The 17933-nt window shown below is 42.6% G+C and overlaps 1 protein-coding gene across 9 annotated transcripts in view; it reads right to left on the bottom strand.

The window, feature by feature from the left end:
- Positions 1–17487, bottom strand: part of LOC309704955 (syntaxin-binding protein 4) — a 60400-nt gene extending 42913 nt beyond the window's left edge. For 3 of the 9 annotated variants that reach the window (XM_082530479.1, XM_082530484.1, XM_082530487.1), the window contains exons 1-7: positions 17331–17487; positions 16511–16577; positions 15732–15943; positions 8492–8565; positions 2616–2711; positions 358–427; positions 197–271 (exon numbers count right to left, since the gene is read on the bottom strand). In XM_082530479.1, the coding sequence (XP_082386605.1) occupies positions 197–271; positions 358–427; positions 2616–2711; positions 8492–8565; positions 15732–15778 (362 nt within the window). In that variant the 5' untranslated portion in view covers positions 15779–15943; positions 16511–16577; positions 17331–17487. Of the gene's footprint in view, positions 1–196; positions 272–357; positions 428–2615; positions 2712–8491; positions 8566–13868; positions 14002–15731; positions 15944–16030; positions 16279–16510; positions 16578–17330 lie in introns of those variants that run through there. The other 6 variants (XM_082530482.1, XM_082530486.1, XM_082530481.1 and 3 more) reach the window with 6 other exon arrangements.
- Between the last annotated feature and the right edge of the window lie 446 nt (positions 17488–17933).

Raw genomic sequence — 17933 nt, 5'->3', positions numbered from 1 at the left:
AGAACCTTTGGGCCCTCTACAAAAGCAGGACCTACAGTAAACCAAGACAGTACTCCTTTTTGAACAGCATTTAGGGGGCATTACTGCTGTTTAGGGCAAAAAAAATGATTTTGACTACCACACACAAGCTCATTTTTATAGTCTGCAGAGAAACAGTGGCATTAACACACAGGACTGTAGACAGACTTCTGCTTACTTTGCTTCCTCATCTCTGGCTACAAGAAGTCGCATGTGATTGGTTGCAGAGGCTGCTCTCAAGATATCCACAGCTCTGTGAAACACATGCAAACACATTTACACAGATTGTCTTCCAGCATCACTACTGTTAACATGAGAGCAGTGACTTTAGCAGATTACCTTTCACTTGTGACACCTACTAGGCTGTCCCCATTCACTTCCAAGATCTGGTCCCCTGGCATCAGGTTTCCTGTGAAAGGTTAAACACAGATTACATGCAAGTGCAGAGGGGAGCTGTCAGCTGGACAGCAGTGGTTCATTTTGGATGTTTCTTTCTTTCGGGTTGACCCCAAAACGTGTTATATCTTTAAAGAAAGTGTTGTCAAGAGAATGAGCTGCCAGGTTAGTTATATATAATGCAATATAATATTATATAATAAGCTCAAGTTATTCATGCTCAGTTATTTCTAAATCAATAACAATTATCCATTACTGTATCACGTTTGTGTAATCGAAGAAAACCTCCGTTTTGCTAGAGTTATCTGATTTTTACTCTTCTGCAAACGTCTTAGAGTAAGTTTAAAAAGAACATAGAAAACAAAATACAACATTGTTCACTTCAAATGAAATATTACCCAGAAAGTGAGCTGCTTGGCTGAGGTTTTCACTCTCAGAGTGAGTCCTTGTTCCATTATACGAGCTTCTTTCAAAGTTTTGTTTCGGTCATGGATTGGCCTCCCCAAAGCCCACACATTACTGAAGCAGTGTGAGATTATCTTGACAGAGAACAGACCAAAAGGCAAAAACATCCAAAGAAGAGCTTTGAATGTCCTTCAAGAAGCCTGGGGAACGATTCTTGAAGACTACTGAAAGAAATGACAGAAAGCTGCCTCAGAGAGTTTAGGCTGGGCTGAAGAAGAAATATTCCCAAATAGTCCCTTTCAAATTCGCTGGAACTAAATGAACTCTCTTTTTGCCTTATATCCTATAGGACCCATGAATGTGTCTTACAGAAAAAGGGATTTATGATATGAAGTCCATCCAGCCATGGGGGGTGGCTGTAGCTCAGGAGGTAGAGCAAGTCATCTACATCTACTTAGTGGTTTGATCCGTGGCTCCACCCTAGTCTGCAGGCCAAATATCCTTGTACAGTAAATGAGAACAAGAAGACTGTAGAGAGTTCCACTGGGATTAAAGACCATCCGTTTGATGCTGAGGACTTTGATTCTGCACATTGTGTGCCGTAGTCTGAACCTGCTCATGGTAACATTTATCTGGCCACTTCAAAGACTGTGTTCACTGAGTTAGATGTCTGACAGACATGCTGAATGGTTATGATGGATTTTTTTCCCTCTAGTGACACCAAACATGCTGCGTACCTCAGCTTTAAACCAACATGAGACTCAGTTATGAGTTAAACAGCAACATCTTGCACATTTTAGTGTGAACTCACTTGGAATTGACATGAAAATCTTAGTGAGGAGTCGGGGATGTGAACTGTGAGCTCAGCTCTTCTGACTGCAGTTTAAATGTCAGACTGGTGGGTCAGGAAGAGACCAGCACTGCGACAATACAGCAAAACCCTTTGATCTGTATACCAGCAACTGAAGAAGAATGTGGCCTAACTAAAGTCAAGCATATGTGGTGTTCTGGACAAGCTGTAAGAAACAAACAACAATTTTTACAGACACTTCTCTCTTTGCCCTATATCCATCATTCATGGTGCGATACACAAAAAGTAGGCCAAGACAATCTTGTGGTGTATATTATTCATGTTTTAATACTCACAGGAGATATGCTCCAAAAATACTTGTTCTCACTGCAAAGGTCTTCAGTCAGGCCACTGTCAACGTTCATTTCTATTCTTTGGCTTTTGGAGTCATTCACATGATCTTCATGAATGGGAAAATTTAGCACAAGGGCTCGCTAAATTTCTACATTATGTAGTAAAGGCACAAACAAAGGATTTGTGCATTTAAAATAACACCAGCACTGCTGCAGACTGCATGCTTGGTCTCAACAGACATGTTCAAGGTGTTGCTGTGAAATATCGGAGGAGACAATGGAAATGTCCACAAATAACTGCTGTACTGTTATGTGGCTTTTCTATAGGCCAAGCCAACTTGGTCCTCTTCACCTCTTTTGAACTTTCTGGGAAATATTCAGGAATTACCCATTCAGTAATACTGCTTCACATAGAGCCTATAAATGTTCAGTCATTCTCCAACAGAGATGTTGGAGAATGACTGAACATTTATAGTCCCACAAGTATTTTCTCTTTTTCTTATCGCCCCAATTCAGAGGCGGAAGTCGAAACTTTTACTGCCTTTGTTCTAGAAATATTATCTTCTGTGTTGGGGGTCAAAGTAACTAGTCTAAATTCAGACTGTGCTGTTCTAGCACAGTCTGACCAAAGGTTTCTGGATTTCAAGTCTTACCATCAGTTGAAGCAAGGCCACCTGGTAAAATCCGTTTGACGTAGACTCCAAACTCCTCTCCTGTTAGCTCCTTCACTCCACCTATCACTTTAATTCCTGTAGAGAGAGAGATAGAAAAAGAGTACTTTAATGGGTTTTCCAGTGTTTCTTTAATGATTTTTTGCCCTCCAGCCACTTTGTGCCTTGTAAAAAATGATGACAGTGGAGTCACTGCCTGGAAACAATGCATCATAGGGAACACTCTGATTTCCAGGTTAATGACAGTCCTGCAAAAACCTGCTCAAGCACAACAGACAGAGGTTCATGTCTCCTGGCACACTGTTGTCAGATTTCTTCCATCTATGACCTGGTTACATTTCTTACAGCTCAAAGGGGTTCATTTGACTGACGGGCTTCCCTCTGCATTATTGTCTTTACCCTTGAGGTGACTGCTCTTATGATTTGGCATTATATAAATAAAACTTAATTGAATTTCTGAAACAAAACGAGCTGGTTGGACTGTGTGCATTTAGACTGTGTTTTCCTGTCTCTGAAACCTGTGCCACTGCAACCACTAAGCATAGAAGAAAGTCTTTATGACCAGATCAAGCTTTATGTAAAGCACTCTTACTTTAATGCACTTTCCCCCGTACACTAAATCACCACTCCACCACTATGTCACTGTTCCACACCATTTCCACAGTAAGAAGCAATTCAATTCCAAACAGAAGAAATGCCCCTGTGGGCCTGTGAGCTTGAGGGTCCTGCTCAGTATTTTACTGTTCCTAGGACAGCATCCTTCTGGACAGAGATCTCCAATGTTGTTCCTGGGATCTGCTGGAGCCACTTGCCTCGCTTGGGAGTCACTGCTCCAGTTACCACTGGAACCACTGTTAGCTTCACCTTCCACATTTTTCGAGTTCTTCTCTCAGCCGGTGGTACTTCTCCAGCTTCTTGTGTTCCTTCTTCCTGACATTGCTGGTATAGCTACTAGAGATGGACTGATCCGATATTACGTATCGGTATCAGTCCATCTCTAATAGCTACATCTATTACTGCGGCCATCTCTGGTTGTCCACCACTACTATGTCTGGTTCGTTTGCCATCACCAGTTTGTCCATGTGTATCTAGAAGTCCCACAGGATCTTAGCTCAGTCATTCTTGACCGCCCTAGGGTGCGTCTCCCATTTTGACCTTAGGACTTCCAGGCTATACTCGGCACTGAGGTATTCACTAAGCATGCGGTCAGTTATAGTCATCTTCCTGATGTACTCGTGGATGTTCGTTGTCTCATCCTGGACTGTGGTTCTGACATTCAGTAGTCCCGGGCCTCCTTCCTTCCACTTAGCGTCTCAGGATGCTGGACTTGGGGTGAAGCCCTCCATGCCCGGTAAGGAGCTTCCCTGTCTTATTGTCAGTGGCTTCTATCTCCTCGTTTGGTCACCTTATTATCCCAGCAGGGTACCTGATCGCCAACAGGTTGTAGGTGTTGACAGCCTAGATCTTGTTCTGACCATTCAGCTGACTCCTCAGGACTTGCCTGACCCTCTGCAGGTACTTGGTGGTTGCAGCTTTCCTAGTCTTTCCCATTTGCCTGTGGGATCCCCAGGTACTTGTAGCTGTCCTCAGTGTCTACATGTTGCCTTCTGGTAGCATGGTCCCCTCTGACTACCTTCCTTCTCTTGTTACCATCAGACTACACTTCTCCAGTCTAAATGATGGATGGTGACTTGTGCTATTGGGTTGAAGTTGGCCTCTAGTGTTGTACACCACATCCCCATTGAGTTTCTGATGAAGGCTTTTAGGGTCCCGTTGATCTTATATAGTTCTAGGATCCATGTGTAGAGCATCGAGTCATAGGCCTTCTGGTAATCAGTCTCAGGTGACTGCTATGTCTACCAGAAGCCAGTGTTTCTCCTCTGGTATTCTTGCTCATGTGTCAAGCCATGTGCCTGTTTATCTTAGCTGCTATGATGCCTGACAGGAGCTTCTATGTGGTACCGAGGCAGGTTATTGGCTGGTATTTGGATAGGACCAGTCCCTTCTGGGGATCCTTGGGGATCAGGACCTTCCGGCCTTCTGTTAGCCATTCTGGGTGCGTTTCATCCTTTAGCAGCCTCATTGAGTTCAGTCAGCTTCTTCAGCCAGTAGGCGTGAATCATACTGATCAGATCAGCTGATTAGTCTCAGTGATGGTTGCAGTAGGGATTGTCTATAGTGCTGCATTCAAGTGCTGCTTCTAGTAGACCTTCAGAGGGTAACTTGTGTAATCTTTCTAACTGGCTACAGAGGACCCAGGTTTCCAGCTTCGGCATGATGCAAAGGAGCAAAACTCCAATGTGGATAGAAAACGAATAATAATAATTGTAATAATCTTATCACTACCAATTAAATGTAAATAATTTAAGCAACAGTAACTATAACTGAATCAGTGGACAAAATGATTCCACGTTCATGTGTTTTATGCACACTTTACACACACAGCTTCTACAGCTCCAACAGCCCATCTGATTCCTGCACGTGGATCTTTCATCACTGCACTCCACAGAGAATATAGTAGAGTTAACGCTGAAATCAGGCCTTCTTTAGCTTAAGGCTTCCACTGGCCTGCTGGAGCCAACACAGAGTGTTACAACTAATTGGGTCTGGAGTGAAGGGCTCAAGTTAATTATCGCCTGGTGGAACAGTGGGGTTTTAAAGTTCCTTGTCTCAGTCCTCCCATCCTTTTATACTCTTCTCTGAGGAAAACAGTTTCTTGTTCTTTTAAGCCTCAAAGCAGTCTCCTCCCCTCATCTATCATCAGATAAGAAAAACATGCAGCTGGAGCAAATATGAAAGACTTGCATCCCTTGTTCTTATTCAGCTTTGCATTTACTTTCCGAATCATTACTTCCCATTCACAATGAGTCAAGGGCATATTTCTTACACAAGAACTGAATGTCCCAGATCTAAATAAAATGTGGGGTTATTCAGTGTGATTACAAGAGGTTCTTAAAATGGTTTCTTATTCCCCAGATAACACAAGAACATGAAATATAAAATGTCTGTTGAGTAGGGAGAGTGAGTTTTGAAAACCGTCTTCTTTAAAGCACAAGCTGCAGATACTGCCAACATGCCAACAAAATGAACTGTGACGGACACGATTTTCACTGCAAACACCGTCCCCTGCCCACAGGCTGATGCTGTGCTGCTTTCAGCTGCGCTAACAGAGAGATTCAAAAGTGCTGTCCTCCATATGCGATTGTATGCTACAGTGTGTACAGCAGCCCTTCTCCCTGCTGAAAGCTACATGTGTGCACTAAGGAAGCCTTAAGACTTTAATATATGTATCAGAACACTGTATTCACCTGCAATGTGCTCAGGTTGGATGGGAATTAGTTGCTTTGCTTCTCACCTGCGTGCACATATTGATACACAGGTTGGCTTTTACGCATCTTCATTCTTCAGACTTTTTGGCTTTCCAGTAAGTCAAAAAACCTTTGACACTGACACATATGTATAAATACAGCACAACCAATTACTTAAAATCACTGTTATGCCAAAAGCATAACTGGATAGAAAATAAAACCCTCACAGTGGCCAGTTCATGACCGATGGTTATGGACTGGACTCCTCAAAGCCCGGACCTCAACATTATTGAAGCAGTGAGGGTCATCTTAAGAGAACATCCAAAGAAGAGCTTTGACTATCCATCAAGAAGCCTGGAGAACCATTCCTGAGGAACACTTAAAGAAATGACAGAGTCAGAGTCATGCTCAGTCTGTCAGCTGCCTGAGAGAGTTCAGGCAGTGAAGAACAATAAAGGTGTTCACACCAAATATTCACTTTCAAATTCTCAGTAAATCACTGGACCCATTTCTCATTTTCCTAGCCAAATATATATTGCATAACATACATGTACGCACTTTACAAAAGCATATAAAATGCACACAAATTGTGTGCATTTCTTTTATTTGTCAAAATAAATGAGAAAACAGAGCTGCCCTATGTACTCTGACTCTCTGAATTCTGTTATTTAATATTTATTACTGCTTTAAATGTTACATTTCAAGAATAATTACAAACTGTATGTTCAGAACTTAAACATATTCAGTTTTATTTATATACTGCCAAATCACAAGTTGCCTCAGCAGTGCACACGTTCTTTATGCCATCAGCTTCTGCAAACGTTACTAAACATCAAATCATGTAAGACATCATCTTGGACATGTCAGCAATAATAGAGTAATACAGTTCTGTTCTGAGGAGATTTACACAACCTCATGAATATATATGTGTGGACGTATAAATATGGACATAAATATATCTATATAAAGCAGTTTTGCTTCACTGTGATGTTTGGCAGCTTGACAGTAGTTGCATTCATGGACATGAGTTGTTTTTTCTTGCTTAGGCACAAGTTGCAGCAGCACAGTGATAGTGCATAGTAGACAGTGGAAGTGGAGGATAAAAACAACAGCAGCTCCTGTATTCTTAACCCCACTCAGTTAAGTAGGTTATGGCTTTGACCTACTTCCCCTGCTTGGCAAACACAGTGATCTGTAGCATGATACCTACTCTGCAAATCCCTTTAAAACGCAGACTAATATTATTTAATCTACTCATTATCATGCTCCATCGCCAGTGGTTAGTGGAGGATGGTTGAATAAGGCTATGTAGATGATTCAGACTTGGTGTAAAGAACTGAATTCTGTTGGGTCCAAAATGTTGTTTTTTTATTAAATCCATGGCTTCATCTCAGCTTGTATGTGTTTGGTCAACTATTGGGTATAAAGTGTCAGACCACTACGTCCTGTGAGGGGAACAGTTTCTCTCAGAACTCAGGTTATGTTGACACACCTGCAGAAAGCACGAGCTTTATTCACGAGGACAAGTTTTTGTCCGAGTGTGTGGCCGAGCCTGAAGTGGATGTCGTGCTTGGAGAAGCTTCTCCTCTGATAAACCTGCTACACAAGGGATGACAATGTTTTTCCGTTTGTCGTTCAGTTTCTACGCAGCTGACCTTCTTTCCTATGCATCTTTGCTGATTTGACGAAGGTCCTGTTGGGATAACCACATGTTTTAAGAACTTTCTATCCATGCGTGTTCCTTTTCTTTCTCTTCTCTCTGGTGTTGCAGGGTCCTGATTACTCCAAATTTGTGTTCCACAGGATGTTTGGAGTCAAAGAGTAGGTACTAGTCTGTGTGTGTGGGCTTCAGTGTTGAGGTTTCCATCTTCCTCAATGCATACAGCACAGTCCAGAAATGGCAAACTATTATTCTTCTACTTCTTGGGTTTTGATTTTGACCCAGATGTCATCCACATATCTGTGCCAGTCTTTAGGGGCTGTTCCTTTGAAAGAACCAAAAGCTTTACTTTCCACCTCCTCCTTATAAAGGCTGGCTGCAATGGCTGACACTGGGGAGCCCATGGCACATCCATATTTTGATGTACAAACCCTGGTTGTATGTGGTGGTGAGGCGGGGTGAAGCTGATTCTGTTTTCTATGGCGCGGTCTTACTGTAGGTGTTGGTAAGTTTTTGTTTGCCATATGTGGAACTTCCAAAATCGTTCTTCTCCTTTAATGTCTTATGGAAACTGTGCTTTGTCCACAAACTAATGGATCACTAAAGTCAACGTCATTTCATGGACATTTTTTTACTAAATATGTTACAGTACAGTACTGGCTACTTTTTAAGTAATCACTATTTGAATGCGGATCCTAAGTCAGACGTGAGCTGTGTAAGCAGTCAGACAAGTGCGAGTGAAAAAAATGAAAGAACTTAAGTTGAGCATCTTATTGAAGTTAAAGAGCCAGAGCAACATCTACAAGCAGCAACACATGTGACCTCTGCAAACACAAAGGAGAGTAGTCGAGTGTTGAGGTGTGTGGGGACAGAAGTATGAAAAGACTTACCTAGGCCATTCTCACAGTCTGTAAACTCCATGGAATGAACAGCCCGGTCAACTCCGTATGGACCCATTAGTGTCCTGTTAGAGGTCAGTGGATAAAAAGGAAGCAGGAAGCAGGGAAAGGAAAGAGAGTGAGGGAGAAAAAGATGACGAAATAGGAAAAAAAACCCAAATCTAACTATTTTTTTCACAGGCTGCACTGCTACACAGTCAGAATCCATCCATCACATAGGAGAACTATAGTATTGGGAACTTAACCTCAGATAGCTTCTCCTGTCTAGGCCTGAGACTTTGTCACCACACACAAGGCAAGGAGTGTGTCTTCAGTGTGTGCTGCAGATACTTCATTGTGAAAATTAGTCTTCTATTCATGGTACTGTCAAAAATCTTTCTCAAATTATGAACACAAAAGAATTCTTTCCTCACACTGCTGTTTGAAGACAAGACCAAATACAGCTGTGACAGTAGCAGAGGAAGCAGAAATGAGACGGCAGCATTGGGTAACTCCAAAGCATCTTGGTAAGATCTCACACAGTGAGCAATTCTCTGAGAGATAGGGCTGGCACACATGTTGTTCGTCTTATGCAATAATGCTGCACAAGAGGACTGCACACTGCAGCTTTCCCCTTTTCCCTCTTTACTAATCCTCATCTAACACTTGCAAAGCATCCCTTTGCTTCCCTCATTAGACACTACTAAAGACAATGCAGAATACTGCAAATGAACAAACCATAAATGTCACTTTTTTGGTATCTGGAATGATGTCTTTTTAGCACTTTATTTTAGTTTGCAGTTCCCTTCCTGTCTACACCCAAATGACAAAAAGGACTATCAATATTTTAGCTGCAGAGGGTTCGCCACTGCTGTCAGTAACAACAATGAGGCTGAACTTCGAAAGAAACACTGGCTGATAACACAAAGATGCAACGTTCAGGATGGAGCTGGACCTTTCAAAATCATCTGTTAAGGATGGATATACAGTCTCACACTAGAACAGCGGGATTCACTGTTGATTTTTGTATTTTTGTGGTTTGGATTCATTTTACTGCTTTGGGCTGTCTTTGATTAATGGTCATGACAATTTGCATATTAATGATGAAGAAACTGAGCTCACAGCCCGTTGTTCAGTGGTGCTAGTTTCAGTTTTTAGGCAAATGTACTGTTTATAAGGTTGGGGAAACCTGCACTTGGATGAGTGACGAAACGTTTCTCCTACTGGAAATGCTAATTTGTATTTGTATTCCTTGGACCAGAGAGCGGGTTTCCACTTTGCTACAGTCCATTTTAAATGAGCTTTGGTCCAGAGAATCACTGATCATGTTCACATATGGCTTCTTCTTTGCAGGGTGGAGCTTTAACCTGCATGTGTGGACAGCACAGGAAGTGTTCCTGAGCCCATGCATCGATTTCCACCACACAATCGTGTCTGTTGTTAATGCAGTGCTGCTTGAAGGACCAAAGATCACACAAACAAATGAAAAAAAGAAAATGAAAAAAATTGTGAAACTGCACCACAGTTTGTTGGCAGTTTTTTCATCAGCCTCTCCACGACAGTCTTTTCATACCCAGTTGTGTTACTTACTAGTTAACCTGATTAGCTGCTAAATGTTACTCCAGCTGTTTCTTTTGAGCACCACTTACTTTTCCAGGTTTTTGTTGCCCTGACCCAATTGTTTTGAAAGATGTTGATGCCATTTTCATGAAATACAGTCCTGAACAAAACTGTAAGACCACTTGAAAAATGGCAAAAAATCCTATTTTGCATGTTTGGATCTTAACGAGGTACCAAGTCGAGCTTCAACATGCAACAAGAAGGAATGGGAGTGACACAAAACATTTTTTTGAGCATGCAAACAATGCTTAAACTGAAACAGGCTGTTTTACAGCTGATCAAAGTTTAGGACCACACCTCCAAAAAACCTGTAAACCCACCAAAACAGAAATCAATGTTGCAAACATGAACTCAGTAATGAGTCGCTCCACAGTGATTGTTGATCACTTCAAAAATTCGTTGTGGCATGCTTGATGCAAGTGTTTCCATGAGGTGAGAGGGAACATTTCTCCAAGTGGTGAAGACGGCCGCATGAAGGCATCTACTGCCTGGATCTGTTGTCCGTTTTTGTAAACTTCCCATCCCCAAAGGTTCTCAGTTGGATTTGGATCAGGGGAACACACAGGATGGTCCAACAGGGTGATGTTATTGTCCTAGAAGAAGTCTTTTGTCCTGCAGCATTGTGTACTGTAGCATTGTCCTGTTGATAAACCCAGTGGTTACCACACAGACGAGGGCCCTCAGTCATGAGGGACGCTCTCTGCAACATCTGGACACAGCCAGCAGCTGTTTGATGCCCCTGCACCTCCTGAAGCTCCACTGAAGGAAAAAGCACCCCAGGCCATTATGGTCCCCCCTCCACTGTGGAGCGTAGAGAACACCTCGGGTGGGATCTGCTTGTCATGCCGGTAACGTTGGAAACCAACAGGACCATCAAGGTTAAATGTGTTCTCATCAGCGAATAAAACTTTCTTCCACCTTTCAATGTCCCATGTTTGGCGCTCAAAGTCCAAACAGTCAGTTCTGTGGCATCCAAGGACACGAGGCCTTTGAAGACCTTTCTTGTTTTGGAAGCCCTTCAGTCTGAGATGCCGTCTGATGGTTATGGGGCTGCAGTCGGCACCAGTAATGGCCTTAAATTGGGTCGAGGATCTTCCAGTGTCTTGACAGCCAGTTGGATCCTTCGGCTCTGTGCTGGTGAAGTTGTTTTGGGTCTTCCACTTGACTATTTTGTTCCATAACCCTCAGGATCATTTAAGAAATTCCAAATGACTGTCTTACTGCGTCCCCACCTCAGCAGCGATGGCGCGCTGTCAGAGACCCTGCTCATGCAGTTCAACAACCCGACCACATTCAAAAGGGAACGTTTTTTGCCTTTGCCATCAGAACGTCATGACAGTGAGACTACCTGACAGAAAATGATGAATCCACATTTTAACACAGATTTGGCCTTAAGGCATGTGGACCTAAACTTTTGATCAGCTGTGAAACAGCCTGTTTCAGTTTAAGTGTTGTTTTCAATAAATTGCATGATCCAAAAATGTTTTGTGTCACTCCCATTCCTCCTTGTTGCACGTTGAAGCTCTACTTGGAACCTTGTTAAGATCCAAACATGCAAAATAGGATTTTTTGCCGTTTTTCAAGTGGTCTTAAAGTTTTGCTCAGGACTGCAGTAAAATGTTTCAGCTGAAACATTTGATGCTTTCTCTATGTTCTATTCTGAATAAAATGTTTTTACACCACATCCCAACTTTTTTGGAATTGTAGTTGTACAAAGGTCACATTGGCCAGGAGTTGGAAAGCAGCCATGATGGTTCACGTAACATCTCCACATATATTTTAGAATGCAGCTGGTAAAATCCACAAAGAGCATTAAACCTCAGAACCAGCACGGGTCAGCTGATTAGTCATTTCCTGCCACTGAACAGCTACAAAGGTTCCCCCCTTTCCCCAGTCCCAGTTTAACCCTCAGGTCTACAGGTGTACGGCAAGCTGAGTAATTGTCCTAAAAAAATTGAGTGCACTGAGTTATATCACATTCAGACCAATACAGTGGCAAAAGCTAAACCCATAGGCATAACCACAGACAACATAAAAGATGGATGAGGCCAATGTGAAATCACCGACTGCTTGTTTCCAACCTGGATATGGCAGTGAGGGGTGGATCCAGCCATGAAACCACCCGCTCATTGGTTAATGCCTTGTGTGTTTCCAGAGGTGACAGCAGATTACCCATGTAACACTACAGGACATACAGTTTTTATGCAACTATAGCCGTTAACCCTTGCTGGCCTTTTGAAAAGAAAGGTATGATGGCGCCTGTGTTTGGCTCTGCCGCTGCCGGGTGCAGTTTGTCGCGCTCTGCTACTTTTGTGTTATTTTTTTCTGCTCTGCTGTTCTCACTTAGTTTTAACGATGTATTGGCTGCCTTGGTGTATGATCGTCTGGCTTTGCTATCCATCCAATCCTCTATGGTGCCTCACAATGTCTCTTCGTCCTCCGCCGGTATTTTCCACCCGCCTCCATCAGCTGGAGCCTCGCTAGGCACTTTCGGCGGTTCCTCTAGACCACGGAGAAGGAGAGGGAGAAGAGGAGGTATTTGGGTAAAGCTCAGGCTTTACTGGCGGCGGGGTTTGGCTGGTAAGAAACGCCGAGCAGACCTTGTCTCCTGTGCTCGGAAAAGCTCCATGGAGGGGGACTTGTCTTCCACTTCCCTGTCTGAGGAGGGTTTATCCAGACTCTTCTGCCGTCTGGCCCTTTATTCCCTCGGTGAGTGGATTCTACGAGCGTGATGGCTCAAACGTAGATACTCAAAAGTAGTGATGGGATTTCCGGCTCTTTTTAGAGATCCGGCTCTTTCGGTTCGGCTCACTAAAAAGAGCCGGCTCTTTCGGCTCCGAACCGGCTCTTCAGGTTGTTTTGTTGCTTTAATTAATTTATTATTAACAATAATATAAAATTATGCACAAAAGGAATTACTAACGTAAAAACAAGTGGTTTTATTTATATATGTTTATATATAAATATATGCGGTGGCCCCTAGAGACAAAACACGTACAAACTCCAAAACACATTTCTAGCATGAACTGAACTTCCAAAGCAGAGCTACTAGATCACTTAAATTACACAATTGAAAGCATGTGTGTATTGTTTGTGTATTTATACACAGGCACTCATATATATATTCAAATAATTTAAAAAAAAGTTCATTTACCTGTTATTACCACACACCAAATCCGGTCGTTGGTACTTGCTGGCTTGTGTAGCCACAAGATAACAAAGGCTCAACACTGCGCCCAGCATCCTGGAGCACTTCTGTTGTCTTTTGTACGTGTTTTGAGTTTTTATGTGCTTCTGAGTTTTTATATGCTTCTGAGTTTTTACGTGCTTCGGAGTTTGTACGTGTTTTTACGTGTTTTTGGAGTTTTTACGTGTTTTGGAGTTTGTACGTGTTTTTACGTGTTTTGGAGTTTGTACATGCTTCAGAGTTCGTACGTGATTTGAAGTTTGTATGTGCTTTGTCTCTAGGGGCCACCGTAAATATACTTTTATTTATTCACGCCACATAAAATGTAATAAATAAATCATATAATACAAAAATCAACTATTCACATTTCAAGTTTTAACTATTTAAATTTTCAGCTTTTTCCTTTCACAAATTTAAAGTGAAAAGAACACAAAACACTGCAAACCACAACACAATTAAATATAAATTATAATATGAAAACAGAAAGAACATGCATATTCTCTGTCATATGGACCTGCATGAATAAACTTTCTCAATCCTTTATCATCTGCAACCGAAAATAGTTGTGGATGATTACTATACCTTTCTAATGTTGTTGTCCCTGCCTCTCTTTCTCTCTCTCTGGCTCTGTTCCTGTGCTACTGAGTGTAACTACCGCCCCTCCCCCCTCTGCCCAGCGTAAAGCACAAGGCTCGCGTGCAGAGTGAAGCGGAAAAAAGTGCGAGAGAGAGAGAGAGAGAGAGGCTGAGAGAAAGAAAAAAAAAAAACCCACGTGACGGCTCGCGATAAGGAGCCGGCTCGCGATAAGGAGCCGGCTCGCGTCGTTCACGTCAAAGAGTCGGCTCTAAGAGCCATTTCGTTCGCGAACGACCCATCACTACTCAAAAGTATCTATGTCCTGTAACTCGAGCCCCTGCAAATACTGAGGCTTCTACCTCGCTGAATATGGCGCTTTTTAATGCTCAATCTCTGTCTAATAAATGCCAAAAATGAGCTCACTCCACAGAAACAGCCCTTCTTAGGGTCTCAAATGACATTTTGATGAGTAATGATGCAGGAAAATACTCTGTCCTACTTATGTTGGACCTCACATCGGCTTTTGACAGTGTTGACTACCACATCCTCCTTGAAAGGCTTCAACACTGGGTTGGTGTATCTGGAACTGCCTTAGAGTGGTTCTCCTCATATCTACATCACCGATCCTTTTCTGTGATGGTCTCTGGTTTTAGGTCATCCTAAATTCACATGTGACACCATTGCTATCTCAGCTTCACTGGCTTCCTGTGGAATTTAGAGTCCATTTTAAGTTCCTGGTCTTGACATTCGGAGCCTTGCATGGACTGGCACCAGTCTACATCTCTGATCTGCTACAGCCATATGTCCCTAGCAGGTCCCTGAGGTAATCAGATCAGGGCTTACTTGCTATAAAAAAGACTAAGATGAGAACTAAGGGTGACAGAGCTTTTGCCACTGTGGCCCCGAGACTGTGGAACTCTCTCCCCCAAACATTAAGAACTGTGGACTCAGTCGTTGTTTTTAAAAAACAACTCAAAACTCACCTTTTTAACTGTTTTTGATTAATTTTTGCCTGTTTTATATTGTTTTTTTTTCCTTTTATTATTTGTTATCTTATGTGCAGCACTTTGTGACACTGTCTAGAAAGGTGCTGTATAAATAACATTTTATTTATTTGTTTGTAAGGTTCATACAGTCTATGGGCATGACCGGAGTCACGAATACACTCGCTGAAGCTTGGTGCCATTCAAAAAACTCAGTGGTTGTGTTGTTAGACACACATGGATGAAGTATAACTTGTGGCATGAGAAACATATTGTAAACATAACTGAAGCAGCTCCACACTGCCGACTGCATCATTCACCCTAACGGATAAAATGTCGATGAGACAAGCTTCCAAACGTCTGTCAGTAAATGTTCCAACTTTGGTAAAACATGGATCATCAAATCAGCAACATTTACAAAATCAATGAGCCACACAGTAAAAGCACAGACTGAACATTAAATGTCCACAATGGAACCCGCTAATGAGAGCCGATAAAGTGCCTCATAGAGGCTCTTTTCAAAGGAAACTTGGGACGCACTTGGTCTCTGATGTGGAGCTCATCCGTTTGTAGCGCATGCAAGAAAGATCACTGCATCATTTCACGCGGAAAACTAGAACATATCGATAAGCCTGAGAGAAGAGCACGAAGCACAGCTCCGTGTGAGACACGAAGCAGATCCACGCGCCTGTGTTACAGACGGACAGTCAGCGTCACGGTTACCAGAAAAAGACCGAGAAGACACGCGGTGTGTTTGGTTTCCACGGGACAGAGTTATGGTTAGTAAACGCATCTCCGTGTTTCCAGAGTTCAGCTGTCAGCATCGTGTCACCGCTGCTGTCACACAGACTAACCTCTACCTGCACACGCAGCCGCTCGCCTTTACCTGCTGATGATCACCGCTCCTTTGTACATGACTGAAAACGTTGGCATGTTGACATGGAGCCCGGTTCTCCGGTGAGACAGGCGGAGGCTCGGTCGCAGCGTTCAGCCTTCAGCCAGCAGCCACATGATGGTGCACAGGCACTAATTCCAGCGAAGCAGCCTGTGCGCTCCAAACATCTCCACCTTCAGCCACACGGTTAATCTCTTACATAACTAAAGTCGGCGGAAAATGAAAAAAAAAAAACCCTCTGGGGCTGGAAATGATTCGGTGGTTTGTTTCGCACACATTTCTCACCCTACCTGTCATTTTCTCTTGCTGTGGCTGTGCAGCGGCTTTATTTGTTGCTGGGAACAGCTCCATTCAACGGAATCTGCCTTTCCCCCTCTCTCTGGATGTTTGTGCTACTTTGATGGTAACGTGTTTAATTGTGTTTGGCCTCGTTACGCGTGAACATGAGTCTTTCCATAGATTCTACCCACACTTCCATTTGTATCAACCACAGCTTCTTTTAAGACGATATTGGCCACTGCGCTAACAAGTTCTTGTTGAGCCAGAGAGGAGGGGCTTACGAGCCTTTAAACACATTAATGCACAAGTGCCCTGCTCTCCATTTAGGAACTGCAATTTAATCCCCAGATGACATCCATTACTCTGCCTTCATCTTTAGCATTCAGACCGTCTATGCTGTCATCTTCACTACTCAAACAACGATTCTTCATTTTGGCTTTATTTTGATCAGCTAATGTTACAAAAATGCGAGAAAGAAAAAGAAAAGTTACCACAGTGCTGTCTCAGCTCAGTGCTGCTAGGAAGCTTTTTTGTTAGAGACAGCCTCATCCATGATCCCTAAAATGAATTTAATGCAAAGACAAAATCAATCAATCAAATGGAGGCAACAGCGCTTAAAGATGCAACACTGGTGACTGTAACTGAGCTGTTTCTTGTGTGTTTCCACCCAGCAACATGACTGTGCCCCTCCCACCGGACACAGGTAAAACCTGCTGAACCTGCCTGTGTTTGAATTCACTGTTACACTACATTCATAAATGGGGGAGCGCTCCAGTGTACACTCTGTAGCTTCTTTTTGATTCAGTTTGGTGCGTAACTTTTCTAGATTTGAGGTGTAATTTTCTATCAGTAAAATATCCTCACTGGCAGGTACAGCACAAGTGGAGGTTTGAATAGAAAGAATACACTAAGTATATTTTTTAAGGTTCTTGCTTCTAGAATTTCCTGACATTGTTATTACATGTAGATCCTTACAGTGTCATTTGCAAATTGCCCAAAGGCACGTAATAATTAGAAAATACATAAACATTTTTCTCATATGGTAATTCTAGTTGCTGAAAGTTACCCCCCTACACGAATAAAGAAATGCATGGTGACTGGTCAGTAATTACACCATTATTTGTGTGCTGTATTAAAAAGTGCTGCCCCCAAATAAACTTTCTGAGTGACACGGGTGTGAGGCTGCAGGAGGTCTTTGACACAAACAATAAATAACAGGAAAATTCATAGGAACGTTTCCTGGAGCACCGGGTGCTGAGATATTCAGCTTCAGCCTGAGACACTGAAACAGCTGAAAACCTGAAAACCTACCTGGCAAATCCTAGAGGCACTTTGAGTCTTTGAAGCATGTCTGTGCTGTGGTGCAAAAGCCTGGACGTTAGCTTGTGGTTGTTAACATATGCTCTGCATATTTCCAATCACGATGCTCCGCAGCTGCCAGCAGATATGGAGAGTACCAATTGATGAAGTGATGATAAGCTTATGCACACAAATCCATACAGCACAAGCACGTGCTAAATATAGGCCTCTGTAAGAAGGCTGTTCAAATACTCCAGGCACAGATCAGACTGTATGACACACACGGAGTTGCTTACAGCTCAGTGGGGTTTTCTTGCTCTTGTCTGCTTTGCTTCAGTCTGTATGGCTATTACTTCACACTAAAGCTGCCCTAATTATCTTTACATATTTTCTCTTTCATTCCTGCTTCTTTACATTTTCTTCTTAACTCTTTGAGTTCTAGCTACTGTGCATACTAACGTTTATTAGTTCTTAACTTCACATCTGTCTCTGAGCTTCTTCCTTCTTCTGTTTTTGCATTTAGCTTTACTTCCTGCCTGTGACTGTGTTGATTGTGTGCACCTGTGTCTAACCACCATTAGCATTCACTTTATGTGTATAGTCCTGTATTTGCCT

Source organism: Aulonocara stuartgranti (genome assembly GCF_965226115.1).
Source record: "Aulonocara stuartgranti genome assembly, chromosome: 4".
Taxonomy (NCBI): Eukaryota; Metazoa; Chordata; class Actinopteri; order Cichliformes; family Cichlidae; genus Aulonocara; species Aulonocara stuartgranti.
This window is presented reverse-complemented; position numbering and strand designations above follow the sequence as displayed.